The 22543-nt window shown below is 41.3% G+C and overlaps 1 protein-coding gene across 1 annotated transcript in view; it reads right to left on the minus strand.

The window, feature by feature from the left end:
- ARHGAP31 (Rho GTPase activating protein 31) overlaps positions 1-22543 on the minus strand; it is a 150202-nt gene that overhangs the window by 24149 nt on the left and 103510 nt on the right. The window contains exons 4-7 of the mRNA XM_006864156.1: positions 11174-11256; positions 9244-9351; positions 7723-7865; positions 3030-3228 (exon numbers count right to left, since the gene is read on the minus strand). Of these exons, the coding sequence (XP_006864218.1) occupies positions 3030-3228; positions 7723-7865; positions 9244-9351; positions 11174-11256 (533 nt within the window). The remainder of the gene's footprint in view (positions 1-3029; positions 3229-7722; positions 7866-9243; positions 9352-11173; positions 11257-22543) is intronic.

Here is a 22543-nt window from a genome sequence, read left to right on the forward strand (position 1 = left end):
GATGGTGGTGTTAGCTGGGCAGTTTGTGTGTGGGGTGCAGGATTGGTGGGAGATTCAGAAGTCATAATTTCCTTGGAGGGAATTTGAATAAGAACTTTTGTCCTAGATTTTCAAGGATACTGATTATTATGATTAATTAACTTTACGGGAGTGATCATGCTCCCTGAACAGTGGCCACACTGCTGGGACAGCCATAGGTGAGGAGAGGGCTGGTGGAGGCTTTCTTCAATGGAAGAAGTGTTGTTTGAGAAAGCAGACCTGGAAAAGAAGTTTGACCTTTTTCTACATTTGATGGGCTCCATGAGAAGTGAGGAGAGACAGGTGGGAATAGGGCAAGTTGTGGTCTGTTGACTATGGTCAATATCCCCTGTGGGGACAAGCAGAAGGTAGTGTGTTTGGTTTTGCCTTCATTAACCCAATCATCACAGGCATGCTGCTTCAGTAGGAGGTGGGGCACAGTTGGGAGAGTGCAGGAGAGCCTGGTGCCACCAGGGGTCACTTCAGAGGCATTGCCTTGCTCTGGCTTGGCCCAGTCTTGGGATTTCATGATGTTCCAGGATGAAATACTGCAACCAGTGGATTCCTCAGAGGACCGCTTGTCTGCAAGACTCAAAGAGCTCTCAAAGAAAGCAGGCTTTTACGATCAGTCAGAGGAAGATCTGCAGTGCTTGATGGTTACCTGTGGGCCTGGTATGGTTGATACACAAGCCTTCAAGTGTATTTTACCAGGTGGCATATCTTTGGGTGTGGTACACATTGGTGTGGTTGAAGACACAGAAATAATGTACTTGATGGTCCTTCTGAGACACTCTTGTCCCTGATACTCAGGTAGACGTTTTATTTTCAAGTATGTATGAGGAGGAGCAGTGGGACTCAGTCATGAGAGGGGAGATACATGCATCCAGGATATGGAAGGATTCCTCACCAAGCATGTTTCAGGTGTGCCATCACTGTAGCATACACAGTGACTTGTGCCTCCTGCAATTGTTCAGTGTGGCAGTCCTCAACAAGAAGTCAGAGGTGCCCATTTTTTGTACCTTTGTTTTTGGGTTTTTTTTTTTAAGTTTTTATTGTGAACTGATAGTTTACATGGGAGAACATCGGCTTTACACCATCATTTCATTGCAATGATTACAATCTCCTCTGTGCATCATCATTTAACAGTATTTGCTTCCATTCTCTATTTTTTGGGGGGGGGGGAGGGAGGGAGGAAGGATGTACACAGAAACACTCAGGAATATATAATAATTTAAACAACCAAAGGGCACATTCTGCAAGCCTGCCTCCTAACCACCAGCACCCAGTCCTTCTCTTTCCATGAGTCCAGAGTCCTCAGCTGCTCCCTCTCTCCATGTCCTCATCTCTGCCTCCATCTCTGGTGTCACTGCTTCTCTGGATAGGTCCCACACTCTGCATGTGCTCTTCTCCCTTGACAGTCCTCGGGCCCTCTGTTTCTGGACTGTAAGATTAACTACTCCCTTATTTTTGTTATAAAATTTGTACATTTTACAGTTGTGACAGTCACAATTAGTCATGATAATAATTATTCACTATTGAATTATAAGAATCTTATCCCCTTCTCTTTTCACCAGATCCATCTAGATAAGATGAAACTATTCAGTGGGGACTCTACCTTCACCTGTACACTCTTAAACTAAACTCACTCTTGAAACCTTATAAGCCAGTCACTTTATCCCTTTATTGCCCCCCTCACTTTAGGTAGCCAATGTCTAAGTTGCCCATCCCTAGCTACCCAGTATACAGAAGGGATAGCATTGATCCTTGCTTTGAAAACTCCTTCCCTCTCAGTTAGTATTTTGAGCTACTACATCCATAAGTATAGGTCAAGTTCATCAAATTGTAGCAGTTTACCCTCGAAATTTTTTTTTATCTTCCTCTAGTCGAGTTCTGATTATCAAGCCATCGAGGCTAGGTCAAATTGGTACTATCTACAAGTTTGGGTGTTCTTGTGTCTCTCCCCTCACTTTGTATCAGTTGGATGCTTCACTCTCAGCTCTAGCCCTCTGTGACCATGTCCTTGTTCATGGCTTAGGTGTCCCCAGGTCTCACCATACTTCGGACTAACCAGCCCTTCCTCTTCTCTTTCTCATCTCCAAGTCAACAAGAGTCTATGGAATGTAGTTGAACTCAGCCCACTTCTTTATTGCTGCCTTTCCCCCTTTTCCACTCACCAGTAGGCCAACATGGTCACCAGCAAGCCTACATGCTGTCCCTTTGAGTGTCAGTCTTGGAGGGGGCTGTACCTTTTTTCATGGACTAAACAGCAGAGATGACATTCTGCTGTGAATTAAAAGATTGCCTTTCAGTTCCTTCACCTATTATTGTTGCTAACTGCCAAATTAGGATCCCCACTTCTACGGTTGTCTTTTTCTATACTGGGTTGCAAGTGGAGGATGGGTGGAGCCCAGAGTTGCAATGCAGGAAGTAAGAGGGAGAAATGAGAATGGAAAATATCCTACAAGTGAAAACAATGTTTGCTTTGTGTTTAGAGTGGAGGGAGACCTCTGACAGGTTTGACAGGAGGAAGGGAGGCCAGGAATGCCTGTCCACAGTTCTGCCTGCTCAGAGCTTTCAGCATAGAGTGGTGCTATTTGTCCACTTGTCCTCTGTCAAGAGAGTCATCTCCTGGCTTTCGTAATATCACCTGAGGGTAGAAGGCATGACGAGGGGCGGGTAAGGAGGTCACATTTTTGCCTTTTGGAAACTTCAAGTTTGCTTTGTGTAAACTAAGAGGGAATAGATTTTAGTCATGACTCCTGACCACTGTGCCCAGTGGTGCTAGGGATATTTGGTGGGAGATAGGGGGTCTTGATACCTTTGGGGTCAGTGAGTGAAGACATCAGCTGCTGATGAAAGAGTTGTAAAGACAACTCCCTTTCCTTTGGCATGTTTCCTTACACCTAACTCAGACCACATCCCTCAACCCAGGCCACCATCACAGCTCTGAGCCTCGACTGCTTTTCCCCTTCACTCAGGCACCTCCCAGAATTTGAAAGGATGTCACTCACTTGCTGTCTGGTAACTCAAGGGCAGTGTGGAAGAGGGTGCCCGTAGGAGGGACAATCTCAGGCAGGCTGTTCTCCCTCCTTTCCTTCCGAGCAGGATGGTCGGTAGCCAGGTTTCGGGCCTGAGCTTCCTCCAAGCTCACCAACTTCATGGGTAGGGAGAGGGCTGGTAAGGTCAGGCTTTTCATGATGGGCCGGCTCTCTGTAAATGAGAGAGAATAACTCAGTTCTGGAGAAGGTCTGTCCACCAGCTCCTGTCAGACTCCCATTTATTGTTGCTGTGTGTGTCCTGACCTCTTGACAGTGAGTATAGTTAGGTCTGGGGCTAAGACTACACAGGAAACCGACATCTCTTCTTGCTAGACTAGCAAGGGAGCAAAAAGGGGATTCCGGAATTAACTTGCACTTTCTGTACTTTTCATAGACGGGCCCTTCATTCATTCATACAATGAACATTGAATGTGAACTTATTGTGAGCCAGAGTAACAGTAATAGTTTTTACCGTTGAAAATTCTGCCCAGTGCTTTGGCCAGATGAGGCTGTATGGCCTGCCCCAGAGGTAGCCTCATTCAGCTACATAAGCACAGCTTTCTTCCCTTAGACCACTCAGGCTTGTTTCTCTATAGTAAAAAGACATTTTGTTACCTACATTAGTTCCTAAAACTTTTTTTACTAAAGTTCTCCAGCAGCTCAGAAGAGGTTAAAAATATTTGCATTTAATTTATTCTCAATACAAGGGGGCTTTGAAAATTTGTGGAAAAATGGAGCTAAAAGACAATGGAATTTCCATGAACTATTTGAAGGCCTTTGTTCCTAGATTCCAGATTATTTATAACTTTGCTATTTAATGATTTGCTTACCTAGAAGACAAAACTAAATTGCTCTGGGTACAATCGGAACAATGGGAAGAACATAAGCTGTAGTCAGGAGATTGAGAGCTCGTCCTCTTCTCTGAGGCCTACTCATCATCCCTGAGTTCACGTTTCATAACAGAGCTCTTTATGTGCACTCCTCCCCTCCAAACCGGCTCCTCCTCCAGTTTCCTCCCAAACAGTAAATGGCACCACCGATTACCCAGGTTCCTTAAGTCAAAAACCTGGAGTAGTTACTTCCTTTCTTTGATGCACCCCCTTCTCCCTCAAGCCTACTATAAGCAAGTCCTGTGACTCTAAGAACTACCCTGAATCTAGCTACTCCCCTCCTTTCCACTACTACCATCCTAGTACAGACTGTCATAATTTTCCACCAGGATCACCACCATAGCACCTAAATGGCTTCTGCTTCCAACTTTGCTGTCTTTCAGTTCCTCTGCCCCTCAGCAGCTAAAATGCTCTGATCACATCACTTAAAATCATCCAATGCTTTCCCACGGGACTGAGAACAAACAGTTCTTAACAAGACCTACAAGGATTTTTCCTTTGCTTGCTGTCTCCTCTTTGTGCCCACTGACCCAGTGGTCTCAAAAATATACAGTGACAATTTTTTTAATGCATACTCCCATTTTATGTATTGATGTACAAATAATTATACTTATATATTATGTTACTGTATTAGTATTATGTGTATTATAAAACATATTCAAAAGAATACTATATTATTTTCTCTTTTCACTGATTTTTCTTATTTTAAACCTTATCTAGGAAACTTTCATCCCTCCTTAAACTTCCAATTCATCTGTTGTACCTCCTATACACTAACACTCTCTACTCTTTTTGTTTTTTAAGTTTTCCAGAACCCACACAGAGAGAAAGCCTTCTTCTACAGCCAGCACCCTGCCTTTGGACTTCAAGCCCCCTAAACGAACAGAAAACAAATTTCTGTTTGTTAAAGCAATGCATTTCTGTTACAGTAGAACTTGATAACCAAGACACAAGTATAGGAGGAAATCAAGAGTTAAAGGTTCCAGAGTAAAGTGGATCTCAAAATGCAGGGCAAAAATGATTAAGGCAGTGCTTACAAAGAGAAGAGGTGTTCCCAGGTTAATTTAGGAGCAACCTTAATATTCACAATCAGAGATAGAATTTGCTGTCTAGAAGACATTCCTGCAAAGGCACTCTTTCTCCACAGTGACTTACTTATGTGTTTGTTCCCTCACCGAGGCATTCTAGCAGTTCATTAAAAAAAAACCCAAAAAAACATAGGCGGAAGGATTTGCACTCAACATTGAGTCCCAGCATAAGACCTTGGGTTATGACTAAGCTTTCCTGGCTATTAGGTCCCTCATCTCTAAAACAAGCTGATAACAACTGTGTAACGATTGTTGTGAAAATCAGTGTGATGCGACGATGTCTGTGGAGTGCCTGGAATCATTCCTGGCAGAGCGTACGTCCCCACTAAATTACCTGTTAACTCAAAAGGATGAATGAACGGGTGCATATCACTTCCCACTTACCCCCAAAAAGGATTTTATATAGTTTACAATTAAAAATTACATTTATTTAAAAATTTTATTTTCCTAATGGGAGAGTTAATATAAAGATAAAAAAGAGGATAATATGAGTGGGAACAGTTATACTGGGAATTGAGATACAATGTTAATTGCTATTGATTAACCTGATGATTAACTTTGGTGTTTCCAAATGTTACCTATGCTGGAAAAGAATGCTTTGGTCTGCTCATATAAATATTTTGCAGATAAGGTTCTCATATGCCAATGGCTCTCCAAGATCAGCAGTATCAGCATCACCCAGAAGCTTGTTGTTGTTGTTGTTAAGCTTGTTAGGCATGTAAATTATCAGTCACACTATAAGTTGTTAAATACCATGGAGTCGGTTCCAACTCATAGTGATCCTGCACAGGGTTTCCGAGGCTGTAAATCTTTATGGGAGCAGAACGCCTCATCTTTCTCCCACGGAACTGCTGGTAGTTTCGAACTGCCAACCTTGAGGTTAGCAGCCTGATTCGTAACCACTACGCTACCAGAGACCTACTGAATCATAGATGTAGATTCTTGTTGTTAGGTGCCATCGAGTCGATTCTGACCCATAGCGACCCTGTATAGGGTTTCCAAGGAGCAGCTGGTGAGCTTGAACCACTGGCCTTGTAGTTCCAATGACTTTGCAGTCTGACGCACTAGCCCCCAGCGCCACAGCAGGACTCCATGAAGATAGGCTTAATAATAATAATAATTTGGTGACTTTGATAAACACTGACATTAGGGAACAACTGTCATACACAAATGTTGACATTTGTACCAGGCCTCCTGATAACTGGATTTCCGATTTTTATCAATTAGGCTCACATACATTGCCTGACCCAAGCCATGGTATTTTCAATAACCTCATATGCATGCGAAAGCTGTACAGGGAATAAGGAAGACTGTAGAAGAACTGATGCCTTTGAGTTGTGGTGTTGGAGGAGAATACTGAAAGTGCCATGGGCTGCCAAAAGAATCAACAGATCCGTTTTGGAAGAAGTGCAGCCAGAGTGCTCCTTGGAGGCCAAGATGGCCAAACTTCATCTCTCATACTTTGGACCAGTCGCTGGAGAAGGATATCATGATTGGTAAGGTGGAGGGTTAGAAAAAAAGTGAAAGACCCCAGCAAAATGGATTGTCCAAGTGGCAGCATCGATGGACTCAAGTGTGGCAACAGCAGTGAGGTTGGCCCAGGATCGGGCAGTGTTTCATTCTGCTGCACATAAGTTCGCTATGGGTCGGTACCGACTCGATGGTACCTAACAACAACAACAAACATGAAAGCAGCATAAACCCATTCACTCATAGGGGTCATTGGGTCATTATAAAGGCCAGCCCAAACCCAAATCAAACCCACTGCCATCAAGTTGATTCCAACTCATAGCGTGATCCTATAGGGCAGAGCAGAACTGCCCCACAGGGTTTCCAAGGTTGTAGTCTTTGTGGAAACAGACTACCACATGTTTCTTCCTCAGAGCAGCTGCTGGGTTTGAAGTGCCAACCTTTTCTTAGCAGATGAGCACTTTACCGACTGCATCACCAGGAGCTGCTTATGAAACAGGATTGAAAAAAATCATCCCACAATATCCAGCTTGAAATAGCAATACCTCTCTCACCACTAATGGCTACAGTTACAATAATATCAACCATTCTATATACAAATGTCCATAAGCACACAACACAGATTCATTTTTGTTTCCCTAGTGCTTGATGCTCTACGATAAGCACTGACTACTAATTGCAAGGTCAGCAGTTCAAACCAAGCAGCCGCTCCTCAGAAACCCTATACAATGTAGCTATGAGTTGGAACTGACTTGAAGGCACTTAACGACAACAAAGTGCTTGGTGTAAGACAGAGCCAAATAAGCGCTCAACAAAAAATTGTGCAAAGACTACACTTTGAATACACATGTGAGCAATAAACCCGATGACTAAGACTTCAAGATGAAGGCATAGGGATCATCTGAAATATCATACTAAAAATAAAAATACAATCTAGTATTTAAGGAAAGCAATGTTGCCAGTACCTGTACATAATAACTCAGAATCTAAGAACTCAGGGCTAATAGCACATTATTCTAGTTCATCATGCTATATTCATTGGATAGATTAGAAACACACTAAAGCCACATGCAAACAAAGACAAAGACACTGACACACAAAGCCATGTGCCACAAGCACAGCGAATACTCAAAGCTAGAACCAAGCCCACCCTATTCTTGGGCCCCATAACTAGGGCAAGAAAGAAAATGGGCAGGTGGTGCCAGCAGAGGTTATTACCGGTGTTGTCCAGGGACCCAGGTGCACTGTTGTTAAAGATTTGCTCCACATGATTCAAGATGAACTCAATCACCACCTGCTGCACCCGGACTGCAAGAAAGGCTGCATCTCCATTGCAACCTGTGGCTTCAATTTTTTTAGACCTAAACCGTGAGAGAAACACATTCAGTAAGCAGCTCTGCTATGCAACCTGAAGCAGTAAAGGAACCAGTGGGCCTCTTGTACAAGTCCCCTACCCTAAAATTAACTGTTAGTTAATCTGTAGAGTATTTTCACTATATTGAAGATCAACTATGGGGCAGTTCTATTAGGCCCTATAGAGTCTCTATGAGATGGATTTTGACTGGAAAGCAGTAGGTTCTCTTAGGTTTGGTCCAGCTACAAGAAATTTGTAAAGCTGGACATCTGGAGATAATTCCCTAAATTTGGATTTTTGATTTTGGTGGTGCACATGGTTTGCACTCAACTACTAACTGAAAAGGAGACCTGATGGTGCAGTGGGTTAAGCAGTGGGCTGCTAACCACAAGGTTGGTAGTTCAAACCCACCAGTCAGTGGTGGAGAAAGATGAGACTGTCTACTCCTGTACTGATTTATAATCTTGAAAATCCTATGGGGCAGTTCTACTCTGTCCTTGTTGGATCGCTATGAGTTGGAATCATCTTGATAGCAGTGGGTTTCACTTGGTGGGACACCTTGGAAGAAAGGCTTAGTAATCTGCATTTGTGAAGGTTGTTGTTGTTGTTAAGTGCCGTTGAGTCAATTCCAACCCATAGCGACCCTGTATAGGGTTTCCAAGGAGCAGCTGGTGAGCTTGAACCACTGACCTTGCACAGTTCAAATGACTTTGCAGTCTGGCACAGTAGTCCACAGCGCCACACCTACTAAGAAAACCCTAGGAATAGTTCTGCTCTATAGCACATAGGGTTGACATGAGTTTGAATTGACTTGATGGCAATGAGTTTGGTTTGGTTTTCCTTAGAAAGAACTCTACAAAGGCTGTGAAGCCCAACACACTAAACAAATTTGAAACAGTTACTAGGTATAACATATAGGCTCTTGTACTGCAAAAATATAAATGCTATATTGGTGAGTATACATAAACAGGTTGTTTTTTTCTTCTTAAGCTCTGCTTTCTCTACTCACCCAACTTCATTTATGAAGCTACATGAAGAATAGCTTCAGGTAATAGCCAGATGTTACCCCACCAAAATCAAGAAGAACCAATGAGCCCTAAAGACAAGAAAGGCCTTTCAAAGAAATTATAATGTAAGGACCCATAATTGTAGTCATATCCCAGTTGTAGCCGGAAAAATGACATTGAAACACAGAGTTTCCGGAAGATCAGGCAAAGAGCTTAGGCTATTAAAATTACCTTGAATTAATACGTGAATGCTACAGGTAACCACTTAGCTACAAGTTTGTCTTAATGGGGCTTCAATTTTGAAGAACTTGATCTTTGTTTCATCCGTGGACTACTTGAGTCTACTGGAGTGGTGAGGGGTGAAGGTGTGGCAGTTACCTGAGGAGGTTTGGAGCCCATACCAGGGCCAGGTTCCTGGCATGCATGTTGGTCTTGTTGCTGAAAGAGGCAATGTGGGCCAGGTGTTCAATCAGGTATTTCAAGGTCCTGTAATGTTAATATTTTTTGACAAAGTAAGAAAAGTCAGTGTCTTTGTAAAGCTGGACATCAGGAGATAATTCCCTAAGTCTGGATTTAAGAAACTAAATATTTCTATCTTGTGAACTTTGGAGGAATATCAAGAAGATATCAAGATTGATGGAAGTAATTTTCTTGGTTCTAGGCATGCTGGTTAGAAGTAGGAAAGAAGGATGACTTTGTCAGAAGTCAGCTAAAGCCCGTGGAGCACCAGCCAGACACAGAATCAGAATCAAAGCACCTCCCAGCCTGAGGGTTCTTAGAGGCTACTTGTTCCTCCTCCTAGCCAAGGCAAAATCTCCTCCACACAGTTTGAAATTGGCTCTTATCTAAGCTCTTTTAAAAACGCTTCCAGCTACAAAGGAGCTCTGGTAACACAGTGGTTAAGTGTTCACTTGCTAATCAAAAGATTGGCAGTTTGAAACTATCAGCTGCTTCATGGGAGAAAAATGTGACAGTTTCCAAGACTTGCAACCTTGGAAACTCTATGGTAGAGTTCTACTAGGTCCTATAGGGTCTCTAGGATATGGAATTCAACTCAAAAGCAGTGGGTTCTTTTAGGTTTGGTCCAGCTACAAGGAACTTGATATTTCTCCAGTAGGGCTTCAAACTGGTTCTTCCCATTTCAGTTATGGACAGTAAAGTAAAATCAGTCCAGATCTGAATTGATAAAATTGATAAAATGTGAATTAAGTGGAATGAGCACTGGAACAGGAAAGATTAGGAGCATAATCTCCCTCTTAGAAAACAAGAGTAGTGTGTGTGTCACAGAGCAAGCACACCTCTTGACTGGTAGAATCAGAAACAATGGTACCCTGCTCAAAGATGTCACTCTTCACAGCCCTGTCAGTAATTCAACCTCCTACATCAAGTTCCTGAAAGGACTCGCTATGTGTCTTCCAAATCTTCCACTCTAGGGTTTCAACCCATAATTCTTCCCTTTCTAATTATTGTCCCACATCACCCAAATTTTTACAAATTCTGGTCGGTTCCAATTTTGCTTCATTGACTAAGTTGCTTCATTGGCCAAATTTTGCTTCATTGACTAAGGTAGTTCAAACTGATTTGAAGCTCTGTTCTCAAGGGATCTAATTTCATTTAGTGAATAATATCTATAGAAAGTTAAAAACATATATAATTTTGTTTTATGCCACATCAGAATCTGCCCCCTTATGTAAGACATGTAGGCATAGGGAAGATGGTGAAATTAGGGGCTAAATGTGGAATGAAGTGAAAGGATAGATGACGTAAGGAATGGTACTGATTAACACATAGAGCGATCCATCACATCAGTCAGATGCTCAAGAACTACTGTCAAAATCTGTGTAAAAGCCTCCTTGCCCCCCCCCCAAAAAAAAAAAAAAAAGCTAAAGAGGATAGAGAGAAACACTGTTAACTGATTATATATGGAGGGGATAATAATCAATGTAATGAAACAAGCTATATGAATGGTTGGTTGAATGTGAAGCTGATGATGTGCCCTGTAAACTTTCACTCAATCCAAAATAAAAACATTTAATTAAAAAAAAAAAAAAGCCTTCTTGGTTTCCATAAATTTGGTTATGCTATAGATCCTTATGAGAACCAAGTGCCATAGGATGTCACCGTGAGGCAAGTTTGTGTGATAGGAATGCCTGTAAGTGACTAGGAGATGGAGTTATGTACCTAGTCAAGCACCAACCTTGAAATGCTCAGGGAAGTCACTGCCCACTGAATTATTCCCATTTTTTGATGCCAACCTACTTCTTTAGCATCATCACATTAAGAAGTTAATTACAACAAGGATTCTTACCTGTAATGGGATGGAGGAAGCTTCTGGATGACATTTTGGATTCGGGCCAACTGGTCTTCTTCCGGGCCGTGTGACACCGCCTCCTATGGAGGACAGGAAGCAGCCCAGTGAGAACTCCTGGAAGGAAGGTACCTACCACCTGTGTGCTCTCTTAGTTAGGTCCCTGCAGCAACACCCTCAAACCATGCCTAGAGACAAACCTCCTGAGGGGCATGTTTTTCTATTCAAAATGCAAACAAACAACTAACATTTCTGAGGGTTCAAGATGTGAAGTGTCTACCAGCTTGTGTATATGGGGACATGTGGATTGCTGGGTCTCGGAGTATACTCTGATAGTTTGTCAGATAGGTGTAGAATCTTGGATGAGTCTTGTGTGTCAGAGGGAGTCATAGAGATTCATACCTAAAGAATGAGAGATAGAAAGAGAGATGAAAGGGAGGTACCATGTTTATTCAGTCTGTCTCCTTGGATGAGAATAGGCATTTCCACCTAGCCTGTGATGATTCCATGACCCTGTGTATCCTGTCATGGATGCCGTGAATCAGGGAAGATGCATCTTGCTCATCAGGAATAAGAGTTTTAACCCTGAGATCAACCAGTGACTATGCCTGGACTACCTCTCTGGTTATTTCCTGGGTGGATATTTTGTTCTTCCATTGACCCAGGACCCTCAAGGAGAGGCAGGTACCACAATAAGAGCAGTGGGGTCAAAGGTTGACTCATGCCCATCTTCTACATGTCTCGGTTTCTTCACAACACAGACTTCTCCATCCCAACTCTGTGCCCATGTCTTGAGAGTCTGTCCTGCATGAGATCAGGAGCAAGTGCCTCCTTGGGTGGAAGACATCAGAATGGCTACATCTCTAAGTTCAATGTTAACTGTACTCACATCTTCCTTTACTGCAATATAATTTACACATACTAGGAATGTACAAGTCTTAGTTTAAAATCAGGAAAGGTGTGAGGCAGAGTTGTATCCTTTTGCCATAATTATTCAATCTGTATGCTGAGCCATATTTATTCAATCTGTATGCTGAGAAGCTGGGCTGCATGAAGAATAACGTGGCCTCAGGATTGGGGGATATGCAGATGATACAACCATGCTTGCTGGAAGCAAAGAGGACTAAAATATTTACTGATGAAGATCAGAGACTACAGCTCTCAGTATGGATTACACCTCAAAGCAAAGGAAACAAAGATCCTCACAACTAGACCAACACAAATGGAGAAAAGACTGAAGTTGTCAAAGACTTCATTTTGCTTAGATCCACTATCAACAGTCATGGAAGCAGTAGTCAAGAAATCAAACGATGTATTGCATTAAGCAAATCTGGAGCAAAGACCTCTTTTAATGTGTTCAAGAGCAAAGATATCAAACCATGATCCAAAATATGGTATTTTCAATTGCCTCATGTGCATGTAAGGAGTTCTGGTACCATAGTGGTTACGAATCGGGCTGCTAACCTCAAGGTCAGCAGTTCAAAACTATCAGCTGTTCTGTGGGAGAAAGATGAGGCTTTCTGCTCCCGTAAAGATTTACAGCCTCAGAAACCCTGTGCAGGGTCACTATGAATTGGAACTAACTCCATAGTACTTAACAACAACAACATGTACATGTGAAACTGGACAATGAATAAGGAAGACCATAGAAGAGTTGATGCATTTGAACTGTGGTTGTTGGAGAAAAATGTTGAAAGTACCATGGACTGCCAGAGAACAAACAAATTTGTCTTGGATGAAGTGCGGTCAGACTGCTCCTTAGAAGTCAGGATGGTGAGTCTTCATCTCTCATACTTTGGATGTGTTACTAGGAAGGACCATTCCCTTGAGAAGGTCAGTAAAAGAGAGGGTCAGCAAAAAGAGGAAGACCCCCAAGGAGACGGAATGACACAGTAGCGGCAGCAATAGACTCAAAGGCAACAATTGTGAGGGGGGCACAGGTCCCCGCCATGTTTCATTGTATCGTGCATAGGGGTCACTATGAGTCTGAACCAACTCGATGGCCCCTAACAACAACAACAACTAGAAATGTACAAATCTTAAGCTGTAACTCGAATTTTTTCAGATGTATCACTGGTGTAACTCCCACCCAGATTAAGATATATTTTTAATAGGACCCGCACTTACTTCAGTCTTTATGATCTTAAATTTTATAGGCATATGCAAGTTACACAGTCTTGAATTTCCTCCTAATGAAAGGCATAACCATAAATATACATCATTTAATCTGATTTTTTAAGTTGCCCTCTATTATATAACTGAAAATAAGCTTCTAACTGTAGTGGTGGTTTCCTAATATTGTTGACCTTTGTTCAGTCTTCAGCTGTCATTTGTCTGCTGAGTGTAAATGCTGACGTTCAAACTCTCATGAATGTGAATTTTCAGGCACATTAAAGCAGAACAAAATTAACTTTCCTGGGTAGCTTCTGTTTGCCAAACTCTATTCTCGTCCATACTTACTGTATCTGTTGTAAGTTAGAGAGCTCAGAGAGACACTGTCTCAGTCCAGCCTTCCTAATCGACCTCACTGTCCTTTCCTTTTTTGTACAATACTTGCCACCCTTACAAATATTACATAATGTACTCGGTCTATTATTATTATCTACTGTGAGCTCTGTAAGTACAGGACTGTGACTAGCCCCCTGAGCCTAGAACAGAGCCTGGCACACAGTAAGTCTATCTGTAGAAAGGCTAAGCTAGGTATCCCTGCATAGGATATCCTGCCAGGGCTTCCTTCACCAATAGTTTCTCTATTTATACTTGAAAAACTTAATTTAAAGAAAGCAAGGCCTCTATTTTTAAAGGCAATCAAAATTCTCTACATGAACCACTTTTCATTTCATTTCCTCAGCAGATGTGGGGTGTAATTAAGGACTGGGGTATTCTTAGTCACAGATATCCAAATCTTCTGGTAGATTTGCAAAGCCTGAGATCTCTGCTGCAAAAATTGTCACTATAGCATGTACAGGATGTAAGGCACAGGGGCAACCATGGGCACTGAGGAAGCACCCCCATACCTCCATGGGTTCCCTGGAGCTGACTCCATAAGGCAGGGAGAACCTCATGAGAGAAAAAAAGCAGAGAAGCTGTAGGGAAGGGAGCGGCCCAGAGCTCTGTGTGGAAAGTGGGAGCAACGTGGAAGCCTCGCCTCGCCTCTCTCCAAAACCAGGATCTAGCTTGGCAGAGCTTTGCCTCTTTATTTATTAATTTTTTTAAAAAAAATGTATCTGGGGAATAAAGGTGCTGGCTAGTTTAACAGTCCTCATGGAAAGTTCCTTTAATATTTTAGGAAGCTGTTAGTCATCTTTGTTCTCTGAGAGGTGTGGCAGGCTCATCCTTTGGTGCCTGCAGCTACCATTTGGGACTGGCAATTATTTCCTTATTCATGGCCTTTCCCATGTCCAACTCTCAACCTTATTCAAAGGTTCTTTTTAAAAAGAAAGGAAAAGAAAAGAAAAAGACCATTGAGGCAACCCAAAGTGTTACAGAGCAGAACCGCTCCATGGGTTTACTTGGCACTAGAAAAGGAAATATAAGACCCTTAGTGTTGTTGTGGTTAAGTGCCATTGAGTCATTTCTGACCCATAGTGATCCATTACAGGGTTTCTGAGGAGCAGCTGGTGAGCTTGAACCGCCAACCTTGCAGTTCAAATGGCTTTGCAGTCTAGCGCATTAACCCACAGCACCACACCCAGACTCCTTAGTAGGATTTACATAATTTTTGACCCCAGCTTACTTTTCCACATCTTTTGACAGTCTACTTCTTGCAACCTGTGGTCTACCTACTAGGCCATCTTTCCTTTCTTGTACTTCTTCCCTTTCTCTGGGTTTCACACACTGCTCTCTCTGCCTAGAATACTTTTTCCCACTCGTTCTTTGCTTAGCTAACTCTTTCTCTCTCTCACCTTTATGCAGTAGACAATGAACCTTTTTCTCTGCTCCAAAATCTACTACTCCTAAAGGAAAACAAAACAACATCAAAGTCCTATGACCACACTAGTCAGTGATGAGCATGTGACTCAAGTCAAGGTAAGGAGAGTCTGAAGCTTGCAGAACTGTGTGAAAAGAGCCGCACACTTCTTTGGTGAAGATGCAGAGTTTTATACCTGGAAATGCAGGACATCATCTTCCCATTATGAAAAACCTGCTTGAGAATGGGATCAACAGAGTAACCAAAGAAAGAATAAGAGATTGAGACAGAGGACTAAAAAAGGGAACAAGAAGCTTAGACATACCATAACTCTGTTTAAGACCAAAGATTCGGCTGGGCTTAATGTCAGCTAGTTCCATTCCTCGACTTTCAGTTAAGCGATCCAAAAATTCTCTCTTATGCTTAAGCTAGCTGGAGTTTTCTCATCATTTGAAAATTCTGAATCATTTCAGTAATTTTTCAACATTTTGAAACGGAGTCCTGGCTAATATGCTTTGGTTCTCAGATGCAACATCATTTTATTGAAGACTTGCCCATGTTCCCAGTCCAAAAGAGGTCCTCCTTCAGAATTCTTTCTCAAAATGTATTCCTTTCCTTTGCAGCACATGGTAGTATTTGTAACTAAGTACTTACTTAGGCGGAATGTATGTCTTCTCCATATAAGTTGGGTGATGGTGAGACCCAATTTTTTGCTTTGTTTATCACACTGGTATCCAACAATTTAAAATGCATACTGAATGAATTAATGCTAATATCAAGCAATTATGCAGATCTTACTATGTGCTAGGCATGGATCTAAAGGCTTTACACTTATTAATTCATTTAATTCTTATAATTTTTAATAGGTTGTTGTTGTTAGGTGCCACCCAGATGGTTCCAACTCATAGCAACTTATGCACAACAGAACAAAACACTGACTGGTCTTTTGACATTTTTGTTACATTTGAACCCATAACTGCTGCCACTTTGTCAATCCATTTCACTGGTGGTCTTCCTTTTTTTTTTTTGCTGATCCTCCACTTTACCAAGCATGATGTAGTTCTCCAGGAACTGGTCCCTCCTGGTAACATGTCCGAAGTATGGAAGATGAAGTCTAGCCATCCTTGTGTCTAAGGAGCATTATGGCCGTACATCTTCCAACACAGATTTGTTTGTTCCTCTGGAAGTCCATGGTACTTTAAATATTCTTCTTCAACACCATAATTAAAATGTACTGATTCATCTATGGTGTATTCTTATTTATTGTTCAACTTTCACATATATATGAGGCTATTGAAAATACCGTGGCTTGCATCAGGCACACCTTAGTCCTCAAACTGGCATCTTTATTTTTCAACACTTTGAAGAGGTCTTGTGCACTGGATATACCTAATGAAGTAGGCTGTTTGATTTCTTGACTGTTGCTTCCATGTGTTGATTGTGAATTCAAAGAAAATAAAGTCTTTGACAAGTTCAGTCTTTTCTCCATTTATCATGATGTTATTTATTGGTCCAGTGGTGAGGATTTTTGTTTTCTTTTCAGAGAGGTACAATCCATACTGAAGGCTATAGTCTCTGATCTTCATCAGTAAGTATTTTAAATCCTCTTCACTTTCAGTAAGCAAGGTTGTATCATCAGCATATCACAGGTTATTAATGACTCTTCCTCCACTCCTTATGCCATGTTCTTCACATAATCCAGTTTCTCAGATTTGCTCAGCATACAGACTGAATAAGTATGGTGAAAGGATACAACCCTAGCATGCACCTTTCCTGATTTTAAACCAGTCAGTATCCCCTTGCTCTGTTATAATGATTATCTCTTGGTCTATGTTCAGGTTCCTCCTGAGCACAATGAATGGTTCTGGAATACTTAGTGATGTTATCCATAGTATGTCATGATCTACACAGTCAAAAGTCTTTGCATAGTCAATGAAGCACAAGTAAACATCTTTTTTGGTATTCTCTGCTTTCAGTCAAGATTCATCTGATACCAGCAATGATATCCCTCATTTCATGTTCTCGTCTGAATCTGGCTCGGATTACTGGCAGTTCTCTGTTGATGTACTGATGCAATCGTTTTTGAATTTTCTTCAACAAAATTTTACTTGCATGGGATGTTAGAGATATTGACAATAATTTCTGCATTCTGTTGGGTCACCTCATTTTGGAATGGGCACAAATATTGATCTCTTCTAATTGGTTGGCCAGGTGGCTATGTTTCAATTTCTTGGCATAGATGAGTGAGCACATCTAGTGCTACATCAGTTTGCTGAAAATTTTGAATTTGTCTTCCATCAATTCCTAGAATTCTGGTTTTAGGTAATGCCTTCAGTACAGCTTGAACTTCTTCCTTCAGTCCCATTGGTTCTTGATCATGTGCTACTGTTAAAAATGGTTGAAAGTTGACCATTTTTTTGTACAGTGACTCTGCATATTCCTTCCATTTTCTTTTGATGCTTTCTGCATCATTCAATAATTTACCCATAGAATCTTTCAATGTTGCAACCCCAAGTTTGAATATTTTCTTCAGTTCTTTCAGCTTGAGAATGCTGAGTGAGTTCTTCCCTGTTGTTTTTCTAACTCCAAGGTCTTTGCATATTTCATTATAATACTTGATTTTTGTCTTCTCAAGCTGCCCTTTGAAATTTTCTGTTCAGCTCTTTTACTTCCTCATTTCTTCTACTCAGTTTTGCTTCACTATGCTTAAGAGCAAGTTTCAGAATTTCTTCTGACATCCATTTTGGTCCTTTCTTTCTTTTCAATGACCTTTTTGCTTTCTTCCTGTATGACATTCTTGATGTCATCCCACAACTTTTCTGGTCATTAGTCATAAATGCATCAGATCTGCTCTTGAGATGGTGTGATAACTTCTGTTCTAAATTCAAGTGGGATATGTTCAAGATCATATTTTGGCTCTTGTGGACTTGTTTTAATTTTCTTCAGCTTCAATCTGGACTTGCAAATGAGCAATTGATGGTCTCTTCCACAGTCTGCTCCAGGCCTTATTTTGGCTGATGATATGAAGCTTTTCCACTGTCTCTTCCCACAGATGTAGTCAATTTGATTCTTGTGTACTCTTGTGAGGTCCATGTATATAGTTGCCTTTTATGTTGTTTATAAAATGTACTCGCAATGAATAAGTCGTTGGTCTTGCAAAATTCTATCTTGTGATCTCCAGCATAATTTCTATCACCATGCAATATTTTCCAACTATTAATCCTTCCTGTTTCCAACCTTCACATTTCAATCAGCAGTAATTATTAATTCATCTTGATTGTATGTTTAAGACTGAAGAAGCTGGTAGAATTCTTCAATTTCATCATCACTGGCTTTAGTGTTGTTGCATATATATGAATAATAGTGATCTTAACTGATATTCCTTGTAGGCACATGGATATTATCCTATCATCGACAGCATTGTACTTCAAGATAGATCTTGAAATGTTAGTTTGAAGATAAATGTGATACTTTTCTTCAGTTTGTAGTTTCTGGCATAGTAAACCATATAATTGTTGGATTAAAAACGATCAATATCAGCCCACTTCAGCTCCTAATTACTAGTATATTAATCTTTATGTCTTCCATTTTATTTCTGACAGCTTCCAATTTTCCTAGATTTGTACTACATATATTCCATGTTCCAATTATTAGCTGATGTTTGCAGCTGTTTCTCCTCATTTTAAGTTGTGTCCCATCAGCAAATGAAGATCCTGAAAGCTTTATTTCATTCATATCATTATGATCAACTCTACTTTCAGGAGGTAGCTAGCTCTTCACCAGTCGTATTTTGAGTGCCTCCCAACTTGAGGGGTTCATCTTCAGGAACTATATCTGACACTTTTCTGCTGCTATTCATAATGTTTTCATCTTCTGGTATTATAACTGACAATGTTCCGTAGCTATCCATATGTTTTCAGTGGCTAACCATTTGAAGTCATCTGTCCTCCTTTTTTCTAGTCTGTCTTATCCTGGGAGCTCTGTTGAAATCTGTCCACCATGGGTGACCCTTCTGGTATTTATAATACTGGTGGCATAGCTTCCAGCATCACACTCAGTTTATGAGATGATCATAGCGAGGCTTTAAAAACTGACTCTTTCTTCTTTCATGTCTTATTTCCTGCTTCAAATTTTGTTGGCTGCCAATTCCTATTAATGGCATCTTAGGTAGCACAATCAGGGAAGCACTAAGCTATTAGCTGAAAGGTGAGTGGTTCAGACCCTCCCAGAGGGGTCTCAGAACACAGTCTGCTGACCTGCTTCTGAGAAGACAGCAACTAACAGCAACATGCACCCTCATTAGTGTGACATAAGTCACCTTTGCAAATTGGGAGAGGAAATTAAAGGAACCACCTCCATCTCTTGCCTGAGAGAGAGCTGAATTCATCATTGTTGTTATTAAGTGCTGTGGAGTCTGTTTCAACCCATAGCGACCTATTGTATAGGGTTCTGAGGAGCTAATGGTGAACTTGAACTGCCAACTTTAAGGTTCAAACTAACTTTGCATTCTGGTGCATTAACCCACAACGCCACATCAGGACTCCATTCAGTATTAGTCAGGCTTATCTGACTAATCAAAGAGCTCTGGTAGCATAGTGGTTACGAGCTGGGCTGATAACTGAAAGGTTAGCAGTTTGAAACTACTACCGTTCCATGAGAGAAAGATGAGGCTTTCTATTCCTGTAAAGATTTACAGCCTCAGAAATCCTATGCTATGAGTCGGAACCAATAACACGGCACATACCCACCACTACCATCTGACTAATCCACCACTTGTCTGTCAGTTTGTCGTACTGTGGTGGCTTGCATGTTGCTGTAATTCTGAAAGCTATGCCCAGGTATTTTAAATACCAGTAGGGTCCCTATGGTGGAATAGTCTCAGCTGAGCTTTCAGCTGAGACAGGCTAGGAAGAAGGAGAGACAGACTACTTCTAAATATTTTGTCACAGAAAACCTTATGAATAGTAGTGGAATGCTGTCAGATAGCACCAGAATACTGACTATTGATACATGATGAAGAACACCAGAATATTGCCAGATATAGTGCCAGAAAATGAGCCCCACAGGTTGGAAGGCACTCAAAATATGACTAGGGAAGAATTGCCTTCACAAAGTAGAGGTGACCGCGTTGATGAGAATGGAGTAAAGCCTTTGGGACCTTCATTTGCTGATGAGGCACAACTCAAAATAAAGAGAAACAACTGTAAACATCCATTAATAATTGGAACATGGAATGTACAAAGTATGAATTTAGGAAAATTGGAAATTGTCAGTACTGAAATGGAATGCATAAACATCTATATCCTAGGTATTCATGAGCTGAAATGGGCTGGTATTGGCCATTTTTAATCTGACAATCACATAGGTTACTATGTGGGGAATGACAAGTTGAAGAGCAATAGTTTCACATTCATCATCAAAAAGAACATGTCAAGATCTCTCTTGAAGTACAATGCTATCTGTGATAGAATAATATCTATACATCTAGCGTAGTGGTTACAAATTGGGCTGCGAACCGCAAGGTCAGCAGTTCGAAACTACCAGCTGCTCCGCGGGAGAAAGATGAGGCTTTCTGCTCCCGTAAAGATTTACAGCCTCGGAAACCCTGTTCAGGGTCGCTATGGGTCGGAACCAACTCGATGGCACTTAACAACAATACTACTATTATGGAGCTCTGGTAGTGTAGTGGTTGCAAATCAGGCTGCGAAACACAAGTCAGCAGTTTGAACTACCAGCTATTCTGTGGGAGAAAAATGAGGCTTTCTGCTCCCATAAAGATTTACAGCCTTGGAAACCCTATACAGGGCCGCTATGAGTCAGAACCGACTCCACAGCACATAACAGCAACAACATATGGGAATGGAGTCCTAGTGTGGTGCTGTGGGTTAATGCGCCAGACTACAAAGCCATTTGAACTGCAAGGTCGGTGGTTCGAGCTCACCAGCTGCTCCCTGGAAACCCTATATAGGGTCGCTATGGGTTGGAACCGACTTGACAGCACTTAAAAACAACAATACTACTATTGGAGTTCTGGTGTGGCACTGTCAGTTAATGTGCCAGACTGCAAAGTCGTTTGAACTGAAGTGTCAGTGGTTCAAGCTCACCAGCTACTCCTTGGAAACCCTATACTGGGTCGTTATGAGTCAGAGCTGACTCGATGGCAAACAACAACAACACTATTGTTCAAATTTTTGCATCAACCACTAAAACCAATGATGATCAAATTGAAGAATTCTACCAACCTCTTCTGTCTGAAATTGATCAAACATGCAATCAAGATGCATTGATAATTACTGGTGATTGGAATGCAAAGGTTGGAAACAAAGAGGAAGAATCAGTAGTTGGAAAATATGGCCTTAGTGACAGAAATGATGCTAGAGATCGCATGATAGAACTTTGCAAGACCAGTGACTGACTCATTGCAAATACTTTTTTTAAACAACATAGAAGACGGCTATACAAATGGACCTCATCAGATGGGATACACGAAAATCAAATTGAAAAAGAGACAGTCGAATAGTTCCATATCATCAGCCAAATTAAGGCCAGGGGCACACTGGAACAGATCACCAATTGCTCATATGCAACTTCAGGCTGAAGTTGAAGAAAATTAAAACAAATCCGGAAGAGCCAAAATATGACCTTGAACATATCCCACCTGAATTTAGACACCATCTCAAGAACAGATTTGATGCATTAGACACTAAAGACCGAAGATCCGAAGATATCAAGAACATCACACAGGAAGAAACAAAGGTCATTAAGAAGACAAGAAAGAAGGAAAAGACCAAAATGGATATCAGAAGAGACTCTGAAACTTGCTCTCAAGTGTAGAGATGCTAAAGCAAATGGAAGAAATGAGGAGGTTCAAGAGCTGAACAGAAAAATTCAAAGAGCAGCTCAAGAAGACAAAGTCAAATATTATAACACAATGTGCAAAGACCTGGAACTAGAAAGCCAAAAGGAGAGATCATGCTCAGCATTTCTCAAGATGAGGGAGCTGAAGAAAAAAATTCAACCCCCAGCTTGCAATATTGAGGCATTCTATGGGCAAAATCCACCACTCGTCTGTCAATTTTTCGTACTGTGGCAGCTTGTGAGTTGAGGCACAGGAGGCACTCACTCATCTCTACCAAGAAATTTGGAAGACAACTATCTGGCCGACTGATTGGGAGAGATCTTTATTTGTGCCCATTCCAAAGAGAGGTGACCCAACGGAATGCAGAAATCATTGGACAATCTCTTTGATAGTCCATGGGAGTAAAGTTTTATTAAAGGTAATACAGAAACAGCTGCAAATTCTCTGAAATGACAGAGAACTTCTGATGGATCTGATGGATCTTGGCTGAAAGCAGAGAATATCAGAAAGATGTTTACCTGTGCTTTATTGACTATGCAAAGGCTTTCAACTGCGTGGATCATGACAAGCTATGGACAACATTGCGAAGTATGAGTATTCC

This window comes from Chrysochloris asiatica, unplaced genomic scaffold, assembly GCF_000296735.1.
Source record: "Chrysochloris asiatica unplaced genomic scaffold, ChrAsi1.0 scaffold00061, whole genome shotgun sequence".
Classification (NCBI taxonomy): Eukaryota; Metazoa; Chordata; class Mammalia; order Afrosoricida; family Chrysochloridae; genus Chrysochloris; species Chrysochloris asiatica.